Here is a 23,531-nt window from a genome sequence, read left to right as displayed (position 1 = left end):
GCTCAGTGGTCCCCAGGCTGCTTTCCTGATGTCTGCGTCATCCAGCACAGAAAGGAGCCATAAAGAACCCGTGAACCTGCAGTGGGATCCCTCTGCAATCTGCTGAAATATAAAATTCTTACGACAGTGCATTACAGAACCAGGCGGGGAAATTCCCTCCTAAACACAGCCACAGGCAGAACTGGGTCACTGGGATCAGCCTGGAGCCTCCCTGCACACTGGGGGTGCTGGAAGACTTTACTCCTCTCGGTGCCTCCACATCATGACGTGTCTGGAAGGACTGTGAGAGCAGCACAGCTCTGCCCTGTCACACACTGGCTGTCTCTAAAGAAGTGTGTCCCTGGAAGTGTCCAGGGGCAGCCTGGACAGGGCTGGGACCAACCTGGTCTAGTGGAAGGTGTCCCCATCCGTGGTAGGGAGCTGGAATGAGATGGGCTTTAAGGTCCTTTCCAACCCAAACCATCCCACGATTCCATGTCTCTGTTGCAGCCAAAGCTCTCCCCACTGCCCTGGATATTTGGAAACAGAGCAGTCCATGAAACTGCCACTGAAGCAGGAGCAGCCTCTGCGCCGCCTCTCCAGCAAGCACTGACTGCCAAGAAAATGTACTCGTAAACAAAATGTTCCTCCGCCTGTGTCTGCACCCCCTTCATGGCTGCGAGGCTCACACGTGGTGTCTCGCCTGGGGGCTGTGTCACTGTCACAGACAGCAGGTAACACACTGGGGCTGCACGGAGACAGGCCAGGGAACAGCAGCACCGAAGGAAACCCAGGAACGAGGGTGCAGCTGGTTCTCCTGTGACTCTGAAACTCAGGGTAATCTGTCTAAGTCAATGTGGGACAGAGGATTGGTCGAGTCAACCCCCAAAATCTCAAGCCAAAATGCTAAATAAGTATGTTAGAAAAAACAACCAAAACACTTTAAACATTTGTTTGAACTGACCCAACAGAACATCAGCTGCACAGCTCCCGTCCTCTCCCCTGCCCTTCTGTTACGGGTGTTCTGGAGTACAAACTGCACAGCTCAAATTCCCCAGGCTGAGCAGCTCCCAAAAGTTTTGTTTCTTGTTGTTTGGGGTGTTTCCAGCACTTTTCAGGAGCCCTCTCACTGTTTATGAGCAGGATTTCACATTTCAAAGCCACAGGGCCCTGAAGCCAACCCAGCCCAGCGCAGCCTTCGCTCCAACACGTGGAATTCCGGATCTATAACTGCAGCTTATTAACACCTTCCAGGACTGATGGAAACACAAGCACATGACTCACCACTGAGCACGACTTCCAGTGGAGCTGCTTTTGCTTTAGACAACGTGAAACACTCAGATCTGCGTAAAACAGGGCACCAAACACTCTGATTCCTGCCCGTTTCCTCAATATCCGCGTTTGCTTCCCGACAGTGCCATCCGTCAGGATTAACAATCCATGCAGCTTAGCTCCAGGCTCGCCTCACACAGAGCTTTATATAGTCACAAGATATATTTGGAATACGTCAGCTCACAGCAGTCACTACACACCAGGACAATCAGCAGCCAGGTAGCCAAGATCCACACTCCAGGTTCCTGGAATTGCAGACTGGCATCAGGAGTGTCACACACCACACCCAGAAGGGCACAGCTGACCTGGGTTTCTCTCCCCAGCATCAATTTTTCTTCCCCTGAAATGAGACTGAAGTGGCTGCAGCTGCAACTCTGGCTGATGAGGGATCCTGTCCATCAGTTACCACAGAGCAAAAATGGGATGGATAAACATTTCTTCACCAAACTTTCACTTGCCCATAAATTCCATATATGAAACATTATTAGAGTATCAGTCCAGAATTGCAAAAAAGTTGTATTTCAAAAGCAATTCCTTTCAGGGAAAGGGCTGCACTGAAGGGAAAGGGAAGTTTTAAGGGCAAAGGTTTTTGTGTTTATTTTTGGTTAACTGCTTTAGGGCATCAACATACAGTTTGGATCAAACTCTTGGAATGCAGCAGAGGATCTGGCTTTGCATACATTGTGTTTAACACTGGTGGAAAACAATGTTCCACAAGCAGTACTTATTATTTACAGGATAAACCCACACCTGCAATAATGACAATCAACTGGGAGCACAACCTCCATCGGAGAACAGAGGAGGGATTTCAGTGCAGTGAGTGACACAGTCACTGGATTAGGTGGCAGGAAATGCTTCCCCATCCAGGAGTTAACATGGCACCTTCCAGCATCAGCCCCTGACCAGCTGAGGGTGATGGTTTTAAATCCTTCCCCCGAGGCACAGTTCTCCAAACGTGTTCCCTGTCAAACACCGACCAGACGCAGCCCAGAGAATCTGCCGTGCCCACACCAGGTGTAGCTGTGCTGAGAACCTGCCCTGCTCACCCCCTCAGCATGTTCCCATGGAGATGAAGGAACAGAAAATTCCTGAACAGATCATAATATCTGAAAAAAAACCCCTTTCATAGTACATCTAACAAACAAAACCCACCAAAAAAACCTGTCTTACAGAGCCCCAGCATTTTCACTTTAAATCTGGCAGAAACTGTCAAGTCTGGTAACTGAAGGGAAGGAGAACCCTGAAACCAATCCCTTCCACTTCACTTCTGAAACTCCAATTTGCCATGAACTACTTCATCTCCAACAGGTACCAAAGCCCATGTGAGGGATCCTCATGAAATTTAATGAATAAAAGTAGTTCCCTGAAGCCTTATTTTCATGCTTACAAAACAGTATTTCTCAAAGTTCCCCTAGGGAATTTTGTCACTGTTTAAAAGCTTCCATGAGAAAACACCTTGGGAGCTCATGACATCAAAAAGAGGACAAAAAACTCAACAGGTTTTGTGCTGCTCCTCACAGGAGCAAAGAGAGCTAAAGGCATCACATACCCAAACCAGAACCTGGCCAAATGAACTCAGTTTGCTGCTAATATGAAACAGAAAGAGTACAAAGAATTGTAATTTATTACAAACATCTCCAAAAGGCAGCAAATAACTCTTGGAGCTGTGGTGCCAATTCCTCACCAGCATGTGCAGTGTCCAAAGGCTTCTGCCTGTTCTAACCCCCTCCAGCAAATGCCCTGAAGTTTCTCCATTCTGGACCTGACACAGCCTTGAGGATCAGGTGAGATGTGCCCAAGGGAACAGACCACCAGAGCTCTGCACAGTCTGGGGGCACTGGACTGCCCCCCTGGCACCACAGGCCTTTGTGGCCCCTGTTGCTGGGTAAAATACTGCTCTTGGAAAGCTCCTGCTCCCTGTAGCAGCCTTTTCTAACTTTCTGCCTAATTAATTTGGTTTGTCATTCCAGAACATCTTTCCTTGGTTTATCGTTCCCCTCCTTCCACTCCAGTACTATTTAATGCTGCTGCATTATTTACAGCAACTGCAATATGTGGAAGATGATTTGTGCAAAGGACAGTTTACAACAAGTTGTACTGCACTATGTACTATTCCTGCTCTCTGAGGAAGCAGATATTTAATTCCCAGAACAGTAAATCCCTTAATCTGAGCAAACCCAGATATTGGGTTGAAAACTAAAATGCAGTAAGTAGCAGACAACAATATTTCCACCTTTCTAGTCGTGATTAATAAGCTGCTGTCCCAAATGCACAGCTCAAGCCCTGCAACTCAGCACTGCAAGGGAAGCTCAGGTCAGGTGAAGTGTCTGGATTCACAAATCCCCCCGTCCTGCTGTGAGCCCCACACCCCTGTGAGCCCCTCACTCACCAGCGCAGGGCGATCTTGATGGGGGTGGTGAGGCAGGAGGTGAACAGGTCTGCTGGCAGGTCGGGGATCATGGGCAGCAGCTCGTTGGCCTCGCAGGCTGCCAGCTGGATGCAGTTCTTCATGGAGGGGGGCAGCGGCATCTGCGCCAGGGGGTGGTTGGGGTTGATGGCAGCCACCTGCAGGGAGCAAGGAAACCCCCCGGGGGAGGCAGGGAGGGTCATTTCTACAGCACCAGAACCTGTGAGGAGCTGCCAGTGCCCCATGGAGCTCTGGGTTCAGAGAAGTTAAGGCATAACGGAGCACCGGCCACAGCTTTCACTCATATAATTAACAAAATTCAACTGTTAAGTATTTAATCAGTCTATAAAGAAGAAATACTCTATATACCAATACTGCCATTTTCCAAAACCACAGTGATGCTCCTATTTAAAATTTTGGCTAAGAATATGATTTTTGAGGCTAATAATTCACAGAATGAAAACATAAATAATCTTTCCAGTGCCTTTCTGAACCAGGTAAACAAAGTAAACACTTCAACCACCCAAAATTTTGCTCTCTGGCACTCAGAAGTTCCTAAAGGCAGAGGGGATGCAGTGTAACACCTCACCGCCCGTTGCTGTAGGAGTCAGAAAGCAAAGCACCACCACAGTGACCCATGAGCTGTGTTACCAAAGCTGACAGAAGCACATTTTTCCAAAGACCAACCCTCCAGCCAGCTCAGTATGGGGATACAGTCGACTGATAAACTCATTCTTTACCATCCTTACACATGAAACACTCCGTCTGTGTGAGGAGGGAATCCATTTGGTGCCTCAGAGGGTCAAAAGGGAACAGAACATTGTGTGACAGTCCCAGGGCCTGGCACAGCCACACACCTCCCACCTGGCAAAGCAACCTGACAAGCCAGGGAGAAGTTTCTGCACCCTTTCAAGTTTTTTGATTCTTTAAAGATAATTTTTTCCATTCTAATCCCAGGGGCAGCACTGACACACTTCGGCTTTTTCCAGTTGTCTAAATTAGCTGGGACCTGTCTCTGCTCCCAGCTGAGCTGAGCTGCTTCCAGCAGAGTACAGTACCTGGGGGAATGAAGGCACCCTCAAGCCATCACTCTCAATAACACTGGAGCTCTATCATGGAATCATGGAATGGTTTGGCTTGGTAAGGACCTTACAGATCGTTTTGTCCCAACCCCCTGTATGCCAACAACTAAATAAAAGGTAATTAAAATCCTGCAAAGCTCTTTCATTTGAGGAGAAAGGTTTGAGAGGCAGCGTGGGAAAGCATTAGCTCTTCACAGATGTATAAAAACAAAGCAGTCAAACTGCTTAGCTGTGGCTGTTCACTCCCTGAAGAAAGCCCTGCCCTTGGGGCATCCCTAGAAAGGGCTCTTAGGGGGAAGCACATTTGGAGGGATTTTCAGCTCTCTGAGCACTCTGAAACACTCAGGGTGTTTGTCACAGTCTGGTGGTGCCCCTCAGGTCTGAAGGGGAGCAGCTCAGGCTCCAGGACCTGCTCAACTCCAGCTTCTCCCCAGTATGACGAACCACAGAAACTGGACCCACACACTGGAAATATCTGGAGATTAATTAACAACCTATCAACAACCATAAATGAACAATGGGAGCAGCCAGCAACTACAGACTTGTCAGGCTGCTCAGGACAGTGATGGGACACAGCTTTCCTGTACAGGTCAAAAAAAAGGAGAGGAAAAAAAGAGGGTTGAGTAAAGCCCACGATGAACAGTTATTTTTGCATCCTTAGAGCATCCACTGGCCTCAGACTTTCTACACTGCTTGGCTCTCTCATAAACACAACTTTTTATTAGGGCAAGATAAGGAATCAAAAGATCAGAATCCCTCTGGCAGATTAAGAGAACAGCAAACTGCTTTGATCTCCTTGCAGGAAGATGAGGAACAATTATCCTGATCACTCTGGCAGCCCCTCTGGAGCACCAGTTCCAGCTTCACTTCACTTTTCATGAATTTGAACAATTTGATAATTTATAATTTTCCAAATGAATTCCCATCCACGCTCTGCAGGATGCCCTGAGCTCTCTGCTCTCTCTGGTGCCACGTCTCTGCTTTCTATTAATCACGAGCAGGTACCTCAGTCAGTCATCACAGTTAATGAAATCTAAAGACAGAACGAAAAGCTGCCACACAAGCCTGAAAGTATTTTCATAATCATATTAATTGGTAGTTTTAACCTGTGCTGCAAGAGCAGAAATACTGAAGTGCCAAGAACAGTCACCACAAAAGCCCCCCCAGAAACTGGAATTTGGAAGGAAAGGAGTTATAGCCAGGGATACTGTTACCATCTGCTTGGAGGCTGTATTTGTGACAGTCAGCTGCTTGATTAATTAACATTCCTTCCTTGAAGTTTTGGGGTTTTTTTCATATAGTACCTCAGAGCTGTGAGAGTTTAAGAAGTGACCCTTTACAAATGTCCTCTCCCAGGAAGCTGAAGGCAGCAGGGGGGTCTGGCAGGTGGGAGTCTGCACAAAAAATTCAACTTCTTCCCTTCCACTTTGCATTTCAGATTTACTTCAATGAATTTATTACTAATTCCATTTGTAAGCAAAGACAGCTTTTCAGTGGGAACACATTCAGCTTCAGCACTCTGTGGAACTGGAACCACCACAGGACAATCCCTCCGGATGAGGTTTTTGTTGTTTCACATTTTCTCATTCACTTTAACAGCACAAAACCATAACTGCACCCAAATACAGCCCCAGAAACCAGGCTTTTGTAACCAAAATAAATGTCTCGTTCACCTCAGCATTCATTGCAGCACAAAAGACCATTAGGGTCCAAATTGATTCTATTAACGTTAACATTTAATTAGTGCTTGTATTAAAAACCATTCCAAGTTTAATGGGATAGCAAACTGAACCAGAAAGACTGGAGTGGCAAAGCTATTTGCAAATTAATTTGCCTTCCAACATGGTTTTAAACACATTTTTCAGTGTACACAGCAAAGCAAGCTTGAAGTTCATTTGTGTTCACTGAACACCACCAAAGCTCTGCAGCCTGTGCTCTCACCTCCAGCTCCTGCTCCCTCTGTAGTGCAAATTGCTTGAAGGACTTGACAATAAGGCCGGCGTTGGAGCAGTCGTAGACGAAGATGGAAGGACTTCCCATCCAGGTCTGCAGGTCGTATATGGAGAGTGGGATGTACTGAGTGTAGTTCTGTAGGAGAAAAACACCCACTCCAGTCACCATGAGGCAGAGAAACAACAGAACTTGAACTGGTGAGATAACAAAACACACCCATAAATTTCCAATTCTGAAATCCCCAAATAAAACCTACATTGACCATATTAATCAATTCAAGTATCAGGCAATAGCTACCAAAAACTAGGACTGGGAACCCAAGTCAACACTAACCACGAGCAGATTTTATTGTGGCATTGTTTGAAACATTCAACTCCAAACTAAAAGCCCAAAACTCCACCAGGCATTTTCAGTATTAGGTATTTAGAGCTCTGATTTGTGCTAACAACTCCAAACAGCATTTAATAGTCCAATTTTATCCCAAATTTCTGCAACACTGATAAAGGATGCAAACCAGCTGTCTTTAATTTAACATCAAACATCCTAAACTGAAAAGCCCATCAATAAATCAAGAAGGATAATTAAGCCCCTGCAGCCCATCAGCCCTACCCTGCCTGAGCTTAACGAGATGCTTCATAATTTTATTACAGCTTTAACTTCTGTGCAACTTTCTGAATTATCCAATAAAATTAAAACCAACAAAGCTGCCTTCGACAGAGCAAAGTACCCACAGCCCCCTTTCTGTAAATAGGAAGGATTTTGTTCTGTGTCTCCCATTTTAACGCCCCCAAATAACCGGGGGCAAGAGCATAAAAATCAGACATTTAAAACCAGCTGTGAAGGGCCAACCCTGAACTAATTGAGCCGAAAATATAAACCAGAGAGGATTTCTGCCTGCAAAGAGTCACCATCAAACACCCAGTGGCTGCCAGCAAGATCCTTCCCAGCTGCAGGGACAGGACAACCTGGCGTTCCTACAGCCCTGAGCTTGGCCCAAAACCCTCAGGAAAAGCTGTGGTGTTCCTATTAACATCAGCAGAATGATGGATGGGATCATAACTCCCATTTAAATTCAAAAGACTTAAAATAGCTGTAATAAAACCAGTAAACTTTTGCAAAAATCAAATTTTCAAGGACACGTATCAGTGTCGATAAAGACAAAAGGGATCATAAACCATATGTTACGTAAGGTGGGGAAGGGTAAGGTATTTCCAAACCCAGTTTTGCCCATATATAACAGTTTTGGTTGTTTCATTAAAATTAACAGGAGAAATTGTTTATAAAAGCCACAGTTTTGGGGAGTTGGGAGCTCTGCAGATCACTGCAGGATGGAAATGATGCATGAACAGCTCCTCTACAGCACAGACCTTTCTTAAGGTCATTCCTCCCATGAAGCACATTCCAGTCACAGGAAGTTACACATAAAATACCTGCTCTGACACATCCAATCAACGACATTTTATGGGCATGAATTGTTTTAAATTCATATTTCTAATGCATCTGGCTCTAGCCAAGACTGGATTATAGCTCTGATTAATATTGTGGTATTTCCAACCAGGAGAATTTTATATTCCAACTCTACTGTGGGGGTCACATAAAACATCAACATTTGCTAATGATATGTAAATGAGCTAATTTGAAGAAAAAAGGAGTGTTAACTAAGAGTTTTGCAGCGTGGTTGTTCAGGGTGATGCTTTGATGCTGCCTGGGTTGGGCAGAACTCGGTTGGATGGTTTGTTCCCTGACTTTGGTTTGTAGGGAGAAGTTCCTGCTCTGCTCCCACTGCTCCCACCATCCCTCTGTGCCTCTTCACAGGAACGACACAACAAACATCCCAACTGGGAATGGGCTGGGAACAGATTTCGCCACCACTGGCCAGTGAGCCCAGAGTGCAGCTGCTCTCAACAGAACCCCTCAAGAACTCGGAGCAGGAGGCAGAGGCAGCAGCTGGGCCCCACCTTGTTGAAGACCCAGATCTCCCCGTTGACGGTGGGCCGGGGCACGCCGTGCCCGTTGTAGTGGAACAGCACCCGCTCCTCCTTGGCGTTGCGCCGCAGGGACGTGCACAGCTTCTTCACCTCGTCCACCGTCGGGTCCAGGCTCTGCTTGTACCTGGCCTGGGGCACAGAACAGAGAACCCTTCAGCTGTGGGAAACAACCACTTCACATACTGGGGGCCATAGGAATGTGCACAGAAACTGTTTACTCTGGGAGAAGAAAACATTTCCAGTAGAGCTGAACAAACAAAGTACGTCTGCGATGGTGTGTGGGCCTGTGCACACATGCACACCAACAGCACGGGTTTGAGGGAGTTTATCACAGCTCCCAACTCTGATCCATTTCACTCAGCAATTATTAATACTCAAAAAGCCTCGGGAAGGAGAAATCTGTTGCAACATTGGCCAGACTCAAAACTAACCCCTCATGATGACTGGCAACCAGTGACAGGACCTGAGTCCTGTACAAACCCTGCCATTAGGAGCCTGTTTATAAACCAAACTAAGGCCTCAGAAGTTTGGACTTTTTAGGTTTTCCTCTATGACAGGGAAAGATAAGAAAGTCTTAAAATATCAAGGTAAAAGAGGATCAAGCACTTTAATGTAGAAATGGTTTGTTTATCTATGAAGCTTGAAAAGCAGATAACGGTGCTGCTCAATTAACAGTGAGCATCCCCAGCCAGCAGGGAAGAGGGACACAAGGAATGGCAGCACTTAATGATTGCAACAATGGAGAAAAGCAAGCAAAAGGAGGAAAAATATAAAGCAAGAAGCAGTGATGTGACACCCTCATCCTTCTCAGGAACCTTGGCACTCAGGAGAGCGAAGAGGCCACATTAATCTTCCCACGGATCCTCCACCTCCTCCTCTCTCCACTCAGTGCTGTGATGAAGACGCTGATTTGCAAAAATGTGCCCCTTAAATCCTAGCCTGCCTGTTGGCAGCTTTACCAGCCACCAGAACCAGAGTGCTGGGGGATTTTTCAGCCTTTTTTCCACAGGAGAACCCACTCATTCGAGCCCTCCTCGTGTCCCTCGCGCACCAATACTAAACACAGCTCACAATTAATGGAGGGGCATTCATACTCTGAAACTAAAGTCTGTAGACCTAAACATCCAAATAGCTATCTAAATAGCACTGGCCATATTTAATGCTTAAATCTGAAGTGAGGTGGCTCTGCCCCAAAGCCCATTGCCCACGGACACACTCTCACACAATTAGTTATTTTTCAAGCATGAAATCACCTTGTAATGACGTGCAGGAAAACCAACACCAGGATGAATTTCAGTAAGCTGAGAAGCCACAGAGCTGGCCTGGACATCACCAGCCACCATCAGCCACACGCAACAAGACCCCCCAGTTCCCACATTCCCATCACATCTCCAGGAGCCACAGAACAAGAAGTATAAACTAAATTAACTCAAGTATTGAATTACTGAGCATCACCTGGAGAAGGTAACAGCATTTGAAACTGTCTGGGTAGCAGGAAAAGGGAAACCAGGAAGCAGGACTTCAGTCTTTAAAGGAATCCAGAGGAAATCCAGAGCAGGCTGAGCTCTGTGCTGGGCACTTGGTCAGAATAACAATAAACAAACAGAACAATGAACAAACACCTCAGGGAAGAGCCCATTCAGCAACTTTAATGAGGAGTCAGACTTTTTAAATCAAACTCTTATCTTGTAGAGTTTTTTTAAGAAATCAAAGAGTCTGGAGATGAGAGGAAGTATCTTTTTTATATAAACCCATTTGGATTCCCAGAGGATATTTAGTAAGATCTCAACACAAGATTGGGAGGAAAAGTCCATATATAAAGACTTGCTTATGAAACAGGCAGGTGGGGGGAGAATCCTTAATTTTGTCCACAGAGAGAAGTCGCTGGGAAGTTCCAAGAGGATCAGTTTTGTAGCCTGACTCATCCAACAGTACTAAACACTGTGGGAAGGGGCAGCAGGAATATGACTGCCTGGTGGTGGCAGAGGGTGGTCCCGGATCCCTGCAGGCAGACCCTGCCACGGGGACAGGCCCAGCAGTGGTTTGGAAGAGGATTTTCACTACCATTGTTTTATACTCACGAATTCCTTTTCCACTGACTCCATCACTACGGACTCCTCCCGGTGCTCTGTCTCCCTGCACGATGCCAGGCTGGCCTGCTGCCAGGCCTGCTGCCAGGCCTTCTGAGGGGGGAGCTCTTCTAGTGAAAAACTACAAACTTCACTCATAAACAAAAACACTTTGTTCTTTGGTTCATTCAGAACAGTGATTAATATCTCAGGCCTGCGATTCACCGTGATTTAATTTTAATACTGACTAAACCACAGCTTTTTTCTTGCATCAAAGGAAGATTTAGGATCCTGCATTTGCACTGGCTTTGGAGACACATCAAAGAACAGATGAATTCAGAGCTGTACACGAACACTTATCTTTGCACAACTGCACAATAAACAAACAATCACAGACAAGAACTCTTTCAGGAGCAGTAGAATCAAGCCAAATTTTCTGCTCATTTTGGGGTTTTCTATCACCTTGCAGCCTCCTCCTGAAGGTTTGGCTGTTTTCACTGAATATTTAGGATGAATTCAAATTCCGAATTCTCAACCCTTTTACAAATGGCCCGTCCCAGGTTGCTGGGATGAGCTGGGGGTGCACGATGCAGTCCCACAGCACATGGTTTAACAGCCTGGCTTCCTCAGGAAACCAGTCAAAAACACACTCAGTCTTTGGAATTCATGTAGGAACATGTTCTGCTCTACCCCAGTACAAGCCTTGGTTTAAAATAACCCTTAACTGTATCCCAGAGACACAAACAGCAGCAGGAGTCTGTTGTGTGGTAACTTCAGATAACTCAGCACTGTAAGAAGTGACTGCAATTTATCCCTACTTTCCATCAATCCTAAACCCAATTAAGCCCAAGCTGATATGGCCACAATAACTCTTGGGTTAGACACATCATGCAAATGCAAATTATTCTGGACCACAGCCATAGACTCCAGGCTTTTTAATTTTTATTTTTTTAAAAAACCCCCACCTTTCAGGTGTTTTAATTTTGGCTGTGGGCACATGAAATTACCCTGATGTAAATTCATGAGGATTAGTCCAAGATAATAAAAACTGCATATTTAAGTACAAGGGAGTGTGCTGGAAATCCCAAATTGACGTTATAAGTTGCAGCTTAACCTGGCTAACACGGGACATGAGAAAACATTGCTGATAAAATTATTAGTCACTGCTGACTTGAAAAGTACTAATTACAGTGAAGACACACTATAACTTAGAGCTGCTGAAGTTTAAATGCCTAACCAAGCCAAGGGAAGACTCTGGCCAGTCTCAGGCCAGTCCTCTGAGGCCTTTGGCTGCATCTCAAACCCATCTCTGTCTCTCCGTGCTGATTCCCTGTGGAGCAGCCCGAGGCTCCCCCAGGGAATGTGCTGATGCCCAGGATGGGATGCACTGCTGGAGCTGAGCTCTGAGTGTGCCACATTTCCTCTCCTGCCTGGAGTCAGCACTGTGGTGACTTTACCTTCCCTCTGCAGAGTCTCTGACCTTGCTTTTAAGTCCAATGTGAAATGAATTCTGAAGTACCTAATCCTCATTGTACAGACTCGGGATTCAGTAATACTTCCAAAAAAAACACCTTGGAGCAGTTTGTTCATGAGAACTGATGTTGACAGGGAAGACAAAAATCAGGACTACTAACCTTGAGTGTCTGCTATAACACATCCAGGAGACAGGTGTGTGTCTCAGCAGTTACAAGCTGCTTCACACTGCAGCTCTGTGCCAAGGTTTACAGAAATTCCGCCCACCAGCCTGACCTGCTTGGTACAAATCCCTCCCTCTCTGCTCAAATAAACGTTCTGAGAGGGCTGTGTAAATAACAGTTCATTTTTAAACAAAGGGAATTGTAAAAGAACTCAAGTCTGCTTCTCATCCGCCAGATCTGCATCCTCAGCCCGCTGGATGGGTCACATCACAAAATGCCCTAACAGGATTTCAAGTACACCCCAGGACACATCCTTAAAACCTGCTTAGTCAAACAACCTAACTCCCGAGTATCAGTGTCATTTTAGACACATTCCTTCTCTAGAACCTCAGTTTTAAGACCTCTACAGTTTTAGGCTCCACATCTTGTTTCTAAAATACAAACTTAAAAGCTACTGGGACCCCAGTTTAGGCTGCAGGACCACAAACTGGTGCATCCTCAAACTGGCCCAAGTGCATCCTGCTCGCAGGAAGCAGCTGCAAGGTTGGACTCATGCAGGGCAAGAAGTTCATCTTCTCAACACTAAATAATTATTCAGTAATTTCAAGTTTTCCTCTGATTGCAAAGTAATTGTTTAATAAAGCAATATTCTGATTAAAAACAACTTAATGAGTCAGCAGAAGGAAAACCAATTGTTATGAGGTTTATGCTTTGTTAAGCTCTATAGGAAAGGGGTTAAACCCAAAGCATTTCACACTTTTCTCATTCTGCCTTAGAGATGAGCAGGAATACAAATAAAAATGTCAATAGTTTTCTCTGCTAATGCTCTGAGTTTTGCACAAAACTGGTGTCTGTCAGAAAGAAGCTCCAGCTGTGTAATACAGCAACCTTTGCATGTCCAAGTCTGCAAGCTCTGAATCCCTTGGCCAGGGTGGCATTTACAGATAAAGAGCACCAAGGATGCTGCCAGGGGATGTGCAGGAGGCTCCTCCCTGTCTCCCACTGCCAGGGACTCACCACTCCCCACAGAACACAAAGACAAGGTGTTTCTAAATAGGTCACCCAGAGATGGGTGGTAATTACAGAAACACATTAATCAGCTTTGCGAGGCAGAGCTGCTTTTCTCTTCAAGAAGCCTTTTAACATCAGCTCTGTCTTCCCATCTCAGGACAAACTGACATCAATGGTCAGAGCAAAACACCCTCAAACACACAAATCTTGCTCATCTGCCAATTCTGGCCCCGTTTGGATGACAAAGCACAAACCAAAACCCAGGTGAAGTATAAAATATGTGAATGGATGTTACTGTCAGGAGAGTGTGGAAAGCAAGGCAAGAGTAAGCACGGTCACTAAAGGGCTGCCTTCAACACAGGATCTCAGAATAACAGGAATTCAGATGCTGGGTGATAAATCCAAGGAAAAGCAGCTCAGAGGCAGCCTCAGGAAGCTCCACCTTGGCCAAGGGGACCTTTTGCTTCTGCAAAAGCCCAGATGTGTAAGGGAGGAGGAGGCAGCAGGTGACAGAACCTGATTCCTGGCAGCTCCTGACCCCCCAGCCAGGGGCAGCTCAGTGGCACTGATGCCTGGCACTGCTCAGAGCTGCCCCACAGTCCCACTGCTGCATCACTTTGCTCATGAAGAAATCATCTTTTCTTACAAGTGAAATGTCCTTTTCATTGTGATTCAAATGTACTTTTCTGGACTTCAGCTCCTGCCTCCCCTTTCCCCATCTTCTCCCTTCCAGGGCATCCCACCCACAGTCTTCCAGGCTTGCAGCAGGATGCCAAGACCCACAGGATTTCCCCATAAAGTTATTTTGCAAGTTTGTTGTCTTAGTCCCAGAATGCCAGGCCCTGCTATCTGCAATGCATGAACAGTTCAGTTCACAGAACAGCTTAATGCCACTTCCTTGTCTTTACAGCTTCTGAACACCCTTCCACACAGCAGTTCATGCCTGCAACCATTTTTTTGCTTTTTGTGACTCATTTTTCCAGGAGAATCTCAGACAAATCAGTATTAAATACATTACTGCTGCAATTTCACAGTTTCCACTTTCAGTGGTGTGTTAAAGATTTATCAGATTTCTTTTTCTCACTATCAAAAGCATTAAAACATGAGTTCTACCCAGACTGAGCCCTGGGATTGCAGTAGGGAGCTTCCCCCTTGTACAGCTGATTCCCACATCCTCCAGTTCCCACTGCTGTAGGAGCTTTTCCATACACAGTTGCTCCCAGGTGAGGACAGTGCCTCCAGGACAACTGCAGGAGTCCCTGCCATGGTTTAGGATGATGCCATGACTGGCTCCTGGAGTCAGGGCCTGGAAGCAGGAGGAGGAAATAGGTGGCCCAGATCAGATGTGTCAGCACAAAAAGAGCAGCTTCAGTGCAAGGTGTCTTTGGGGATGGTTTGAAGCCAGACCCTGGTCTCGTGCTCTCTCCAGCCAGGCCAGGGTTGGGATGCAGCTCACTCAGAGACCACCAGAAGGAAATCTGCAACTACTGCTTCATTTGTCCTCATTTTCTCTGTATTCACAAGACAAAAAAATCCAGGTTTAATCCTTTCCCATACTTAAAATCTGTGCATTTCTGGCCAAATGGCCAGTGCTTCCAGAGGGGTATTTTGTGAAACAGCCCCTGGCTGACAGTGACACTCTGAACAGCACCATGACAGGTTTGCAGACAGGAGAATGGGAATAACTGGGCTTGGCAATTAGACTTGTTGACTCCTCTCCTACGAGAGACTTTTTTTTTTTGTTCTGAAAAAATAAAAGTGCTGGTTTATGCTGAAGACAGTTGATCTTTAACAAGACAGCAAAGGATTGATACAGCAGAATTTTGCAGAGCCTGAAATAGCTGCCAAATTCAAGAGGCTGTTGGGAAATAAAAACCAACAAACATAGTCCTCTAAGGAAAACCTGGTTTTGTTAAACAAGGTCACACTGTCTTTTCGTTGTTTCTTTCCTTCTTATTCTTTTTTCCTTACATGTTCCTGCATCTACAGAGTAGGGAGACCAAGTACCAGTTTTCCCATGTTCCCCTTTGGAATTCTACAGCATTTCTTCTGCAGGAGCAATTAGTATTTGCTGTTGTTTTAAAAGAAAAACCCTACAGAAATAAAGGAAAAGTATGACTCACTGAGAGACCAATAATTAGGTCATGTGTTCAATTAGTTTTCATGCTTAAGTAGTTACTCTTCAGGAAATGCTCCCCCTTTGATGTGCAGCAGCAACTTCCCAATTAATTAGGCAGAAAGAAGCAATGAAGGAATGAAACCTCAGAAACCTTATCAAAGCCCAGAGATCTCTAATGAGGGGAACAACAGCATCAACAACAGACAACTGGCACTAAAAGGTAGAGGCTTTCAATGATCCATTTCAAGTATCTTGGCTGTACTTCCTTTGAAATTAAGAGAAAACTGTTGGGAAGCAGACTAGAAGAGAGGGAGACGCAGCCTGTTTGATCAGAAAATCACTGTTTCCTTGAAGGCTTGTCACAAAAGAGATAATCTACCCATACTGGAGGAGGTGTGTCCTCAGAGAGCATCACTCACTGGTGGAGGCAAGAGGCATCACACAACGGGTGAGATGGGATCAGAGAAACACAGGAAAGCCCTTCATTTAAAATCTGCATTAAAAACCTGTGTACAGTTAAGCACAAGGGGACACAGTGCTGGGAGTCCCAGCCTGGCACCAAGCACTTGGGGAAAGGATCATACACAGCCATAGCTCAACTAACTAACTAGTTAACTATCTAACTAACCAACATTCTGCCCGTGCCCACAGAGCAGCAGCAGCCAAGCCTGTTTGGGATCAGGACCCAGTTTCTCAGTTCCCCCGGGCCCTGCTGCAGTCCTGCTCCTGGATGGTGTCACCTCTCTGAACCAAGGGGAAAATGGGCACAACCACATCCACTAAAAGGCTGGAAAGACCCAAAATGTGCCCAGATCTGCCAGACCAGTGAGTGCAGACATGTTATTGCCTGTCTCTTAACAACTGCCATGGATGTGAGGAATGCAGCATCACAAAGAGAACTGCACAGGAAGAGAAGCCAGATTGCTGTGGGAGTGTCCCCCCACCCTCAGTGAGCAGGGATGCTCCAGGAGCAGGCATTCCCAAACACCAGTACTTGCTTCCAATCCACCCTTCCCAAAGGCTTTCTAAAAGTTTATTTAATCTTGTCTTCTAGATTTCCCCAGTCCTTCCCCCATCCAGGATTTTCATCCCCCCTCACAGCTCACAGTTCTTCACCCCAGGGATCCCCTTCAGGTGGAGCTATAATGAAATCAGCTAATTCCATTAGAGAAGTAAAACACTCAAAACGACTCTCTTAGTGCAAGAGGAGGAAACTGAGAGAAGGAAAAGGGAGACAACAATGTAGCACCTGAATTAAAACATCAATACTGTAACTGACTTTGTTTTATTTAGGCAAGTGGGTGTAAGGGGAGGAAATTCTTTGGGTTGGGATGTTTTGAGCTCTTTGGCCTTGCTGGTTGTTGCACAGGGTGTGCAGGAGCCCTGGAGCTCCTGACCTGGAGGGGCAGGAAGGGAGTGGTGATGCCAAATTACAGACTTGCTCTGGGAAATCTTACAGAGGCACAAACCTCTCACACCCCATGAAGCTACTTATCAGAGGATGTAAAAAGTCCCAAGTTCCACAGAAGAACTGACCTTCAACTTGAAATAAAGGTTTCTGTACAGCTGCAAGATCCCACTACAGTAGTTCTGTAGGATCTCAGAACAGCTTGGAGCACTGGAGGAGTGTGTGTCTGACATCCTCCTTGCCTCACCTCTGCCCAGGAAGGGTTATGAACTGCACATTTTGGCCTTCCTGGCAGGGCTGGGAAAGTTCATCAGAGAATAAGGAACAGGGCTGCAAAAAGCACCTGGTGCAGGAGTGACACTGGGATTCATGGGGACCAGTAAAATCACACCAGAGGTGTCCAAATGATTGAGCAAAAGGAAGAAAAAGTCCTGTGAATGTTCTGGTCAGTTTAGAGTTAAAGAGAGAAACTGGTCAAAAGCCACTGCCAACAAAGAGAAAGCAAATCTATAATTTCATGCAAATTTAATAAGCATATGCTCCAGACTACTTCATACCAGGTCCTTTATTATGTAAACTTGCATCATCCAACCCACAGCTCTGCCTTCAGCTGCACAGCCCCTTCTCAGGGCTCAGACACAGGGAGGGAAACTCAGGGAACTTCACTGTCTGGGCAAGGCTGGGAGCCAAGGAAGGAGACAGAGGGGGAACAAAGCCTGGCACCCTTCTAAGAAGCCAGCCCATCCCACAGGTTCTGTGCAAGCATCAGTGCTCACAGGGTAGCTGATGCTTTGATACAAAGTGCTGGGGTTCAGCTCTGACAATTCCAGCCAGGAGGATGCAGAAAACACACTCTCTCCATCCAGTCCCTGAGCACAGGAGCAGCAGAGCACTGCAGAACACCTTCAGCCTTCCCACCAGCCCCTCTGCTCAGCTCTGCAGTGCCACAGCACAGAGCCAGGTCCCAGGTTCTACTGATAAATGGAGGTAAACTGGGACTTACAGAGCAGTAACTCCTGCTCATAAAAATCCCCACGAGCTCCTGCATCTCCATAAACCATCTCTCTGCAGCAGCACTTGGAGTTCACAGTCCATTAGTCCTATTTTCAAAGTCTGTTGACTCTTAAACTAAGGCAAGTTCCTGCCTTTGGCATGGCACAACATGCAGTGAAGCCAAGAAAACTGAATTCACACCTCAACGACAGGGAAATTATTTGCCACTCACTGCCAGCCCAAGCCAAGCCGTGCTCTGGCTGGGCACTCACTCCAGGGTTGCACCTAATGCAGGCAGGTTCTGCAGGGGGTAATAAATGAAGGTCAGAAGCAGAGAAATTCCATTTCAATATGATCAATTCCTTATCTAAATATTTTAAATGCAGAGCATGTGAGTAACCTCCGAAAGAAATTCCAAGTATTTTATTCTGGGCAGTTAAAGTGGTACAAAGTGCTGCCTCAGCCAAAGGCTCCCCTTTCCCACGTGTTCTCTGGATGCTCCCTGCCAAACCCTCTGCTCCAGGCCCTGCCACCACTGAGCCCCAGTTCCACTGGGCTCCTCCAGCCATTCCCCAGCCCACCAGGCTGCAAATTCCCAAACCAGGGGAGCAGTTCCAGCAAAGGTCCCTTCAGTCAGGCACTACAGTGCCTTTCCCTCCCTTTTCTCCTTTCATTCTCAGCTGCTTCAGCAGCCCCCTGGATCCCTGTAATTGAACCTCCTTCTAGACTACCCTCAGGTTTAACCCCTTCCCTGCCCAGTGATACTCAAACCCCATGACCCAAGGGAGGGTTAGGGAAGAGCTGTCTTGGTTTCTTTTCACTTTTTCACCAGCACCTCAATTGTCACTGCACTGAGCTGCAAGAACTCTGACTTGTTCAGAGGATTCTTTATCAAGACAGATCGAGCCCCAGCTCTGTCATCTCCTGCTCCCTCCCCAGCACAATCTTTATTTGAGAATTGCATGATATGTCTGAATATTGCTTAACTGCGGGATTTTGCAGATGAAACAACAGCTGAAGTGGTTTCTACTCCCACAGCACACAAATTTATTTAGCTACACAACAATAAAGCAAAGTCTTAAATTTAATCAGAACAAATACTTCAAGCAACAGCAAGCTGATAAATTATTTAGAAAGGGGCTCAATAAGACCTGGAAGGAAATATCCATCAGCTGTGCAGCCTGGGAGCTTCCAGAAATAAGGAATTTTCAAGCTTTACCCATTTTACAGATTTTTTCAGCTAAGCTGTTTGTACTGAACACAAAGGGGGGTGTTTGAACAACATCCTGCAAACAGAAGCAGCCAAGGACTGGCAGTGATGGCACAGGACTGGTCACAGCCTTCCATCACCAGGAATCAGCACCATTGGTACATTCCCAACAAGGTATTCCTGACAGGCAGCTCGTGCTGGGAGGACCTGACAGCCTGGGAATATTGGCTATTTCAGAAGATTTTAATCATTTGGTCTTTTTTTCAGACTGTCCCGTTTTCCCCAAACTGTCTTCCTTCCCTCCATTCCAAACCACTCCAAACCACTGAGAATCAGACCAAACTAGATGCATTAGTATTTATATGAAAGCTCTAGTAAATTCAATAATGTTCCTATTGTTTTATTGCACATGGCACATCAACTTCTCTTTATTACTGCAGAAAACTCAAGAGCCCTGTGGAGTGCAATAAACCAGGACGTGTTTGGCTTTGCAATGTTTCAGGGGCTGTGATTTCCTGCAGGAACCAGGAATTCACCAGGAATTCACCTCCAAGCTCTGGGATTGCCTCCACCAGGCCCATGCAGGGAACCTGCTCCTTCTGACCTGTCCCTCACCCCTCAGTACCAGGGACTCCACTACAGAGCACAGAAAAGGGACTGTTTTCACCTTTGCATCAAGATGTTTTACTCTCCTTTTTGATTTCAGGCACTATTTGAATTTTCTGCCAAATTCTTATTGTCAGTGTACCACAAGGAAAAACACCAAAGTAAATTCTCTTGTCTTAAATACAATATCTACCATAAATGCTTCAAGACAAGCCCTTCTGATAGAAACATACTTAAAAACACTTCAGAAAAAGGCATTCAACAGACCATGATGCACAGACTCAGTCATTTAAGGTTTCACCAGGAAAACAGCCCAGGAACACTCACCCTTGGCTGCCAGTTCTCATACTGCTTCTGCAGGTTGGCCCCGATGGTTTCCAGAGCCTTCTGAGGCCCCATGGACAGAGGATCTGGGAACAGAACACAGAGGAGCATTTCTGACCCCAGCTGAACCCCTCAGATCACTGATAGTGTCACACAGGCTCCTTTCATGACCGATTTCAAACTCACAAACTTGTCACTCCTCATGGAATGTCCTTGGGGCAACACCCAACTTCAGTACAAATGCAGTTCATTACAGACTGTAATGAACTGGAGGATTCATTACAAATCCTCAAGCTGGAGGATTTCTCTCACTAAGCTACTAAACACAATTTTGTTTTGAAGGACAGGAGAAGCATTGCATCTGTTTCCTTCAATAGTAAAAAAGGTTTCTATTGTAAACAGTGACAAAAAATTCAAACTGATTAAATATTTGATGATAAACATTTTCTCTTGATGGATGAAAGTCCTGCTTCATTTACTTCCTTTGCTTCTTGCTTCTCAGATAATGTGCCACTTGTAATATTTAAGAAGTTAATTTTATCACTAGATAATTACAACCATCCATACATAGCAATACAATTCCAGTCTATGTGCTTTATTCAAATACCATGAACATATAATTACACTATTAACAAGCTTAAAAAAACCCCAACCTAGAAACTAATATCTTACTATTTAATATAAATTATTTTAAAAGCATTTAACCAAATCAATGAAGGTTTTTTTTTTAATTTTTACAAATATTGTACTTTTGTTGGAAAGAAAATATAATAAAGTAGGATGAAAGCAGGATTGTATGAGTTATTTTTCTTTCATGAATAAAAGCTAGGATCTTATTTAAATTATAGCAGTAAACTGCAATTGGAGCAAAAGGAGTTTCATACCTCCCTGCACATCTGCAAAGACATTCTCACACACCCCACTCGCTTCTCCTGAGACTGGGGTAAGGAAAACATCCCATATTTCTGCAATTACCTTTCTCAGAAGTTTCAAGTCGGCTGGAAATGGAAGGAGCACTTGTGTACATACACACACTGAAAATTTAATTACAAAACTGCATTCAAAATTCTCTTCGCTAATGATAGGCACTAATGACTTTATTTAAATGACTCTGCAATGCTCCTCATTCCCTTTGCTGGTGTATCAGTGGGACATCAGAGCTGTTCCCTCCCCTGCACTGATGGATCTGCTCCTGCCTGCTCAGGGCTTTTCAGCTGCTTCAAAGTCATCAGCATTTTTAGGTTAAAAACCTGAGATGCTGTGATTCATGAAAGCAGGTAAAGCAAGGTTAGAAACAAGATCTTCTGAAAGTTTTTTCTTTAAAATTCCGTTTGTGCAGTGATTAATTTGCTCCTGAGGCCTGTCTAAGCCCCAGAGTTGAGGATTACAGTGGTATGTGCTGGAGGCTGAACGTTCCCGATTCCTAGATAAAAAACAAATCTCTCTGAGAAAGCTTTTGTACACAACATATTTCCTTCTAATATTACTTCAGATTTGCCTCATCTTGATAATCAGACTTTTTTTTCCAAAAACCAAGGGAACTTTTCATTGCTTCACAAAAAGACTAGGAATTTAATCCGACGGTGCATCAAACTAGCAAAACCAGGTGTTGGAACTGCTGGCAAGACATCCTTGGGAATAATTCCAGGTCTTCTGAATTCATGTTTCCAATTAAAACAGCCCTGGAGCAGCCACCTCAACACACAGCAAAGTCCTTGCATTTTACAAACCTCCCTGCTCTGCTGTGTGAGGTAGCAAAGGGGGATTCAAAGCTTTGCAGACCCCAGCACTCTGAGGATGGAACTGCTCACAGATTTCCTCAGATATTTATAAATCTACCACAATTAAAAGGAAGTAAAGCAGCTCATTAACAGCTGGTTTGCTCCATGGTATCTCATTTCAGAACAAAGCAGGACATGACCTAAGGCAGCAGTTGGGGCTGGACTCTTGAGTGACCCACAGAGAGAGAGAAATCAGATCCCAGATTTCCTTTTGTTCACCCCAGTTTTAAGTTCAGGAAATTCACAATTTTCAGATGCCCTTCTATGCTGTGGCTCAGTATTTGCAGGACTCAGGGTCAGCTGGAGCCTGGAAGCCCTGGGGACTCACCAATCCAGCATTCCAGGCGGGCACAGGGAGTTGTTTTCACCACGTCAGGAGGGTCCACGCCGACATTGAGGCACAAAACTAAGGCAACACTTACAGTCTTCATCTGCAAAGACAGGCAATAACACACCTACTTAGTGCAGAAACAGCAGCAATTTTCACTTGGGTTCAAATTTTACCACTCTGAGAACTTTTGAAGGGTTTCAACCAACCTCTCTTACCTGCTCTCTCACATGGACTATTCTGAGCAAGGCCTGACTGATTACATTTTTCATATTTTTTATTAGAACAGTACTTAGACCCTATGTTACTATTTTTATTATTATTTCCAGAGCCCATTCTTCTCTTTCTGAGCATGGAAATAGATATCAGTGAACTTCTGCTACTCATCTTAAATTAGCCATTGTCCAGCTGAAACATATTATTAAAACATGAAGAAATGCTATTCACGGTCCCTGATCAATATTATAATGCAGTGCATGAGCTCTAATATTAAAACTAAGCATATTACAATGGAAAAACCCCCAAGTGACAAACTAAACCTTAAAATCCTCAAACAAACAAACACACATCAAAACAAACACATTAAGTCCATTTCTTCTTTGTTTTCTGCACACCTTAGTTATCCTGGAGAGCCTTCTTAGGAGAAATCCTGTCTTGGATCCCTCCCTGGGCCTGTTCCAGCTGCTCCAGCATCACCCTGACACTGCCCAGGCAGCACATGGGGTTGTGCCACGTGGGCACCACGAATGTACCAAACCCAAGCCCACCAAACCTCACCTGGGACTGAAAACCTGCATTAAACCAATGGCTGAGCACCACAGCCAGATAAAAACACTGTTGAAAACTATTATTGCATGTCTTCATGGTCTCTTCCACACTCCCTCGTCCCAACCCCTAAACCAGAGAAGCAAAACAAAGGCTCCCAGTAATTCCATCAGGCACTCAGTGCTTGTCTGCACACCCACACCCCCACTGCAATTCACAACAGGAGGGGAAAAAAATCTAAAATTTCACACTTAAGAGAAATCCTAGAGCCACACAGATGGATAATTTATAAGGAAACTGGAGCAGCCAGACACTGTTCATGCCATGGAAGGGGGACAGGCTCAACACCAGGACAGAAATCTGGTGGCTTTTCCTCACTCCTATGGCCATGACAGGGAACACAGAGTAAGGATCTAGCAAGAAATGTGGTTAATGGCTTCATCCCAAAGCGTGTTCTTGCTAACAAACCCTGCAATCACGTAGGAGTTCCTCGTGCCCAGGAGGAGAAGGAAGCAGCACTTTGCAGCACAGAGATGAAA

The 23,531-nt window shown here is 45.3% G+C and overlaps 1 protein-coding gene across 1 annotated transcript in view; it reads right to left on the bottom strand.

Moving 5' to 3' along the window:
* The window catches only part of RPTOR (regulatory associated protein of MTOR complex 1), a 102,662-nt gene that overhangs the window by 68,084 nt on the left and 11,047 nt on the right, over positions 1–23,531 (bottom strand). The window contains exons 2-6 of the mRNA XM_051797321.1: positions 22,228–22,330; positions 20,122–20,204; positions 8,712–8,870; positions 6,742–6,888; positions 3,701–3,876 (exon numbers count right to left, since the gene is read on the bottom strand). Coding sequence (XP_051653281.1) covers positions 3,701–3,876; positions 6,742–6,888; positions 8,712–8,870; positions 20,122–20,204; positions 22,228–22,330 — 668 coding nt within the window. The remainder of the gene's footprint in view (positions 1–3,700; positions 3,877–6,741; positions 6,889–8,711; positions 8,871–20,121; positions 20,205–22,227; positions 22,331–23,531) is intronic.

The sequence above is a fragment of the Manacus candei genome, unplaced genomic scaffold, assembly GCF_025592945.1.
Source record: "Manacus candei isolate 608988 ecotype Guabito, Panama unplaced genomic scaffold, ASM2559294v1 h1tg000047l, whole genome shotgun sequence".
Lineage (NCBI taxonomy): Eukaryota > Metazoa > Chordata > Aves > Passeriformes > Pipridae > Manacus > Manacus candei.
Note: the sequence above shows the minus strand (reverse complement) of the source record. Positions and strands in the feature narration are given on the sequence as shown.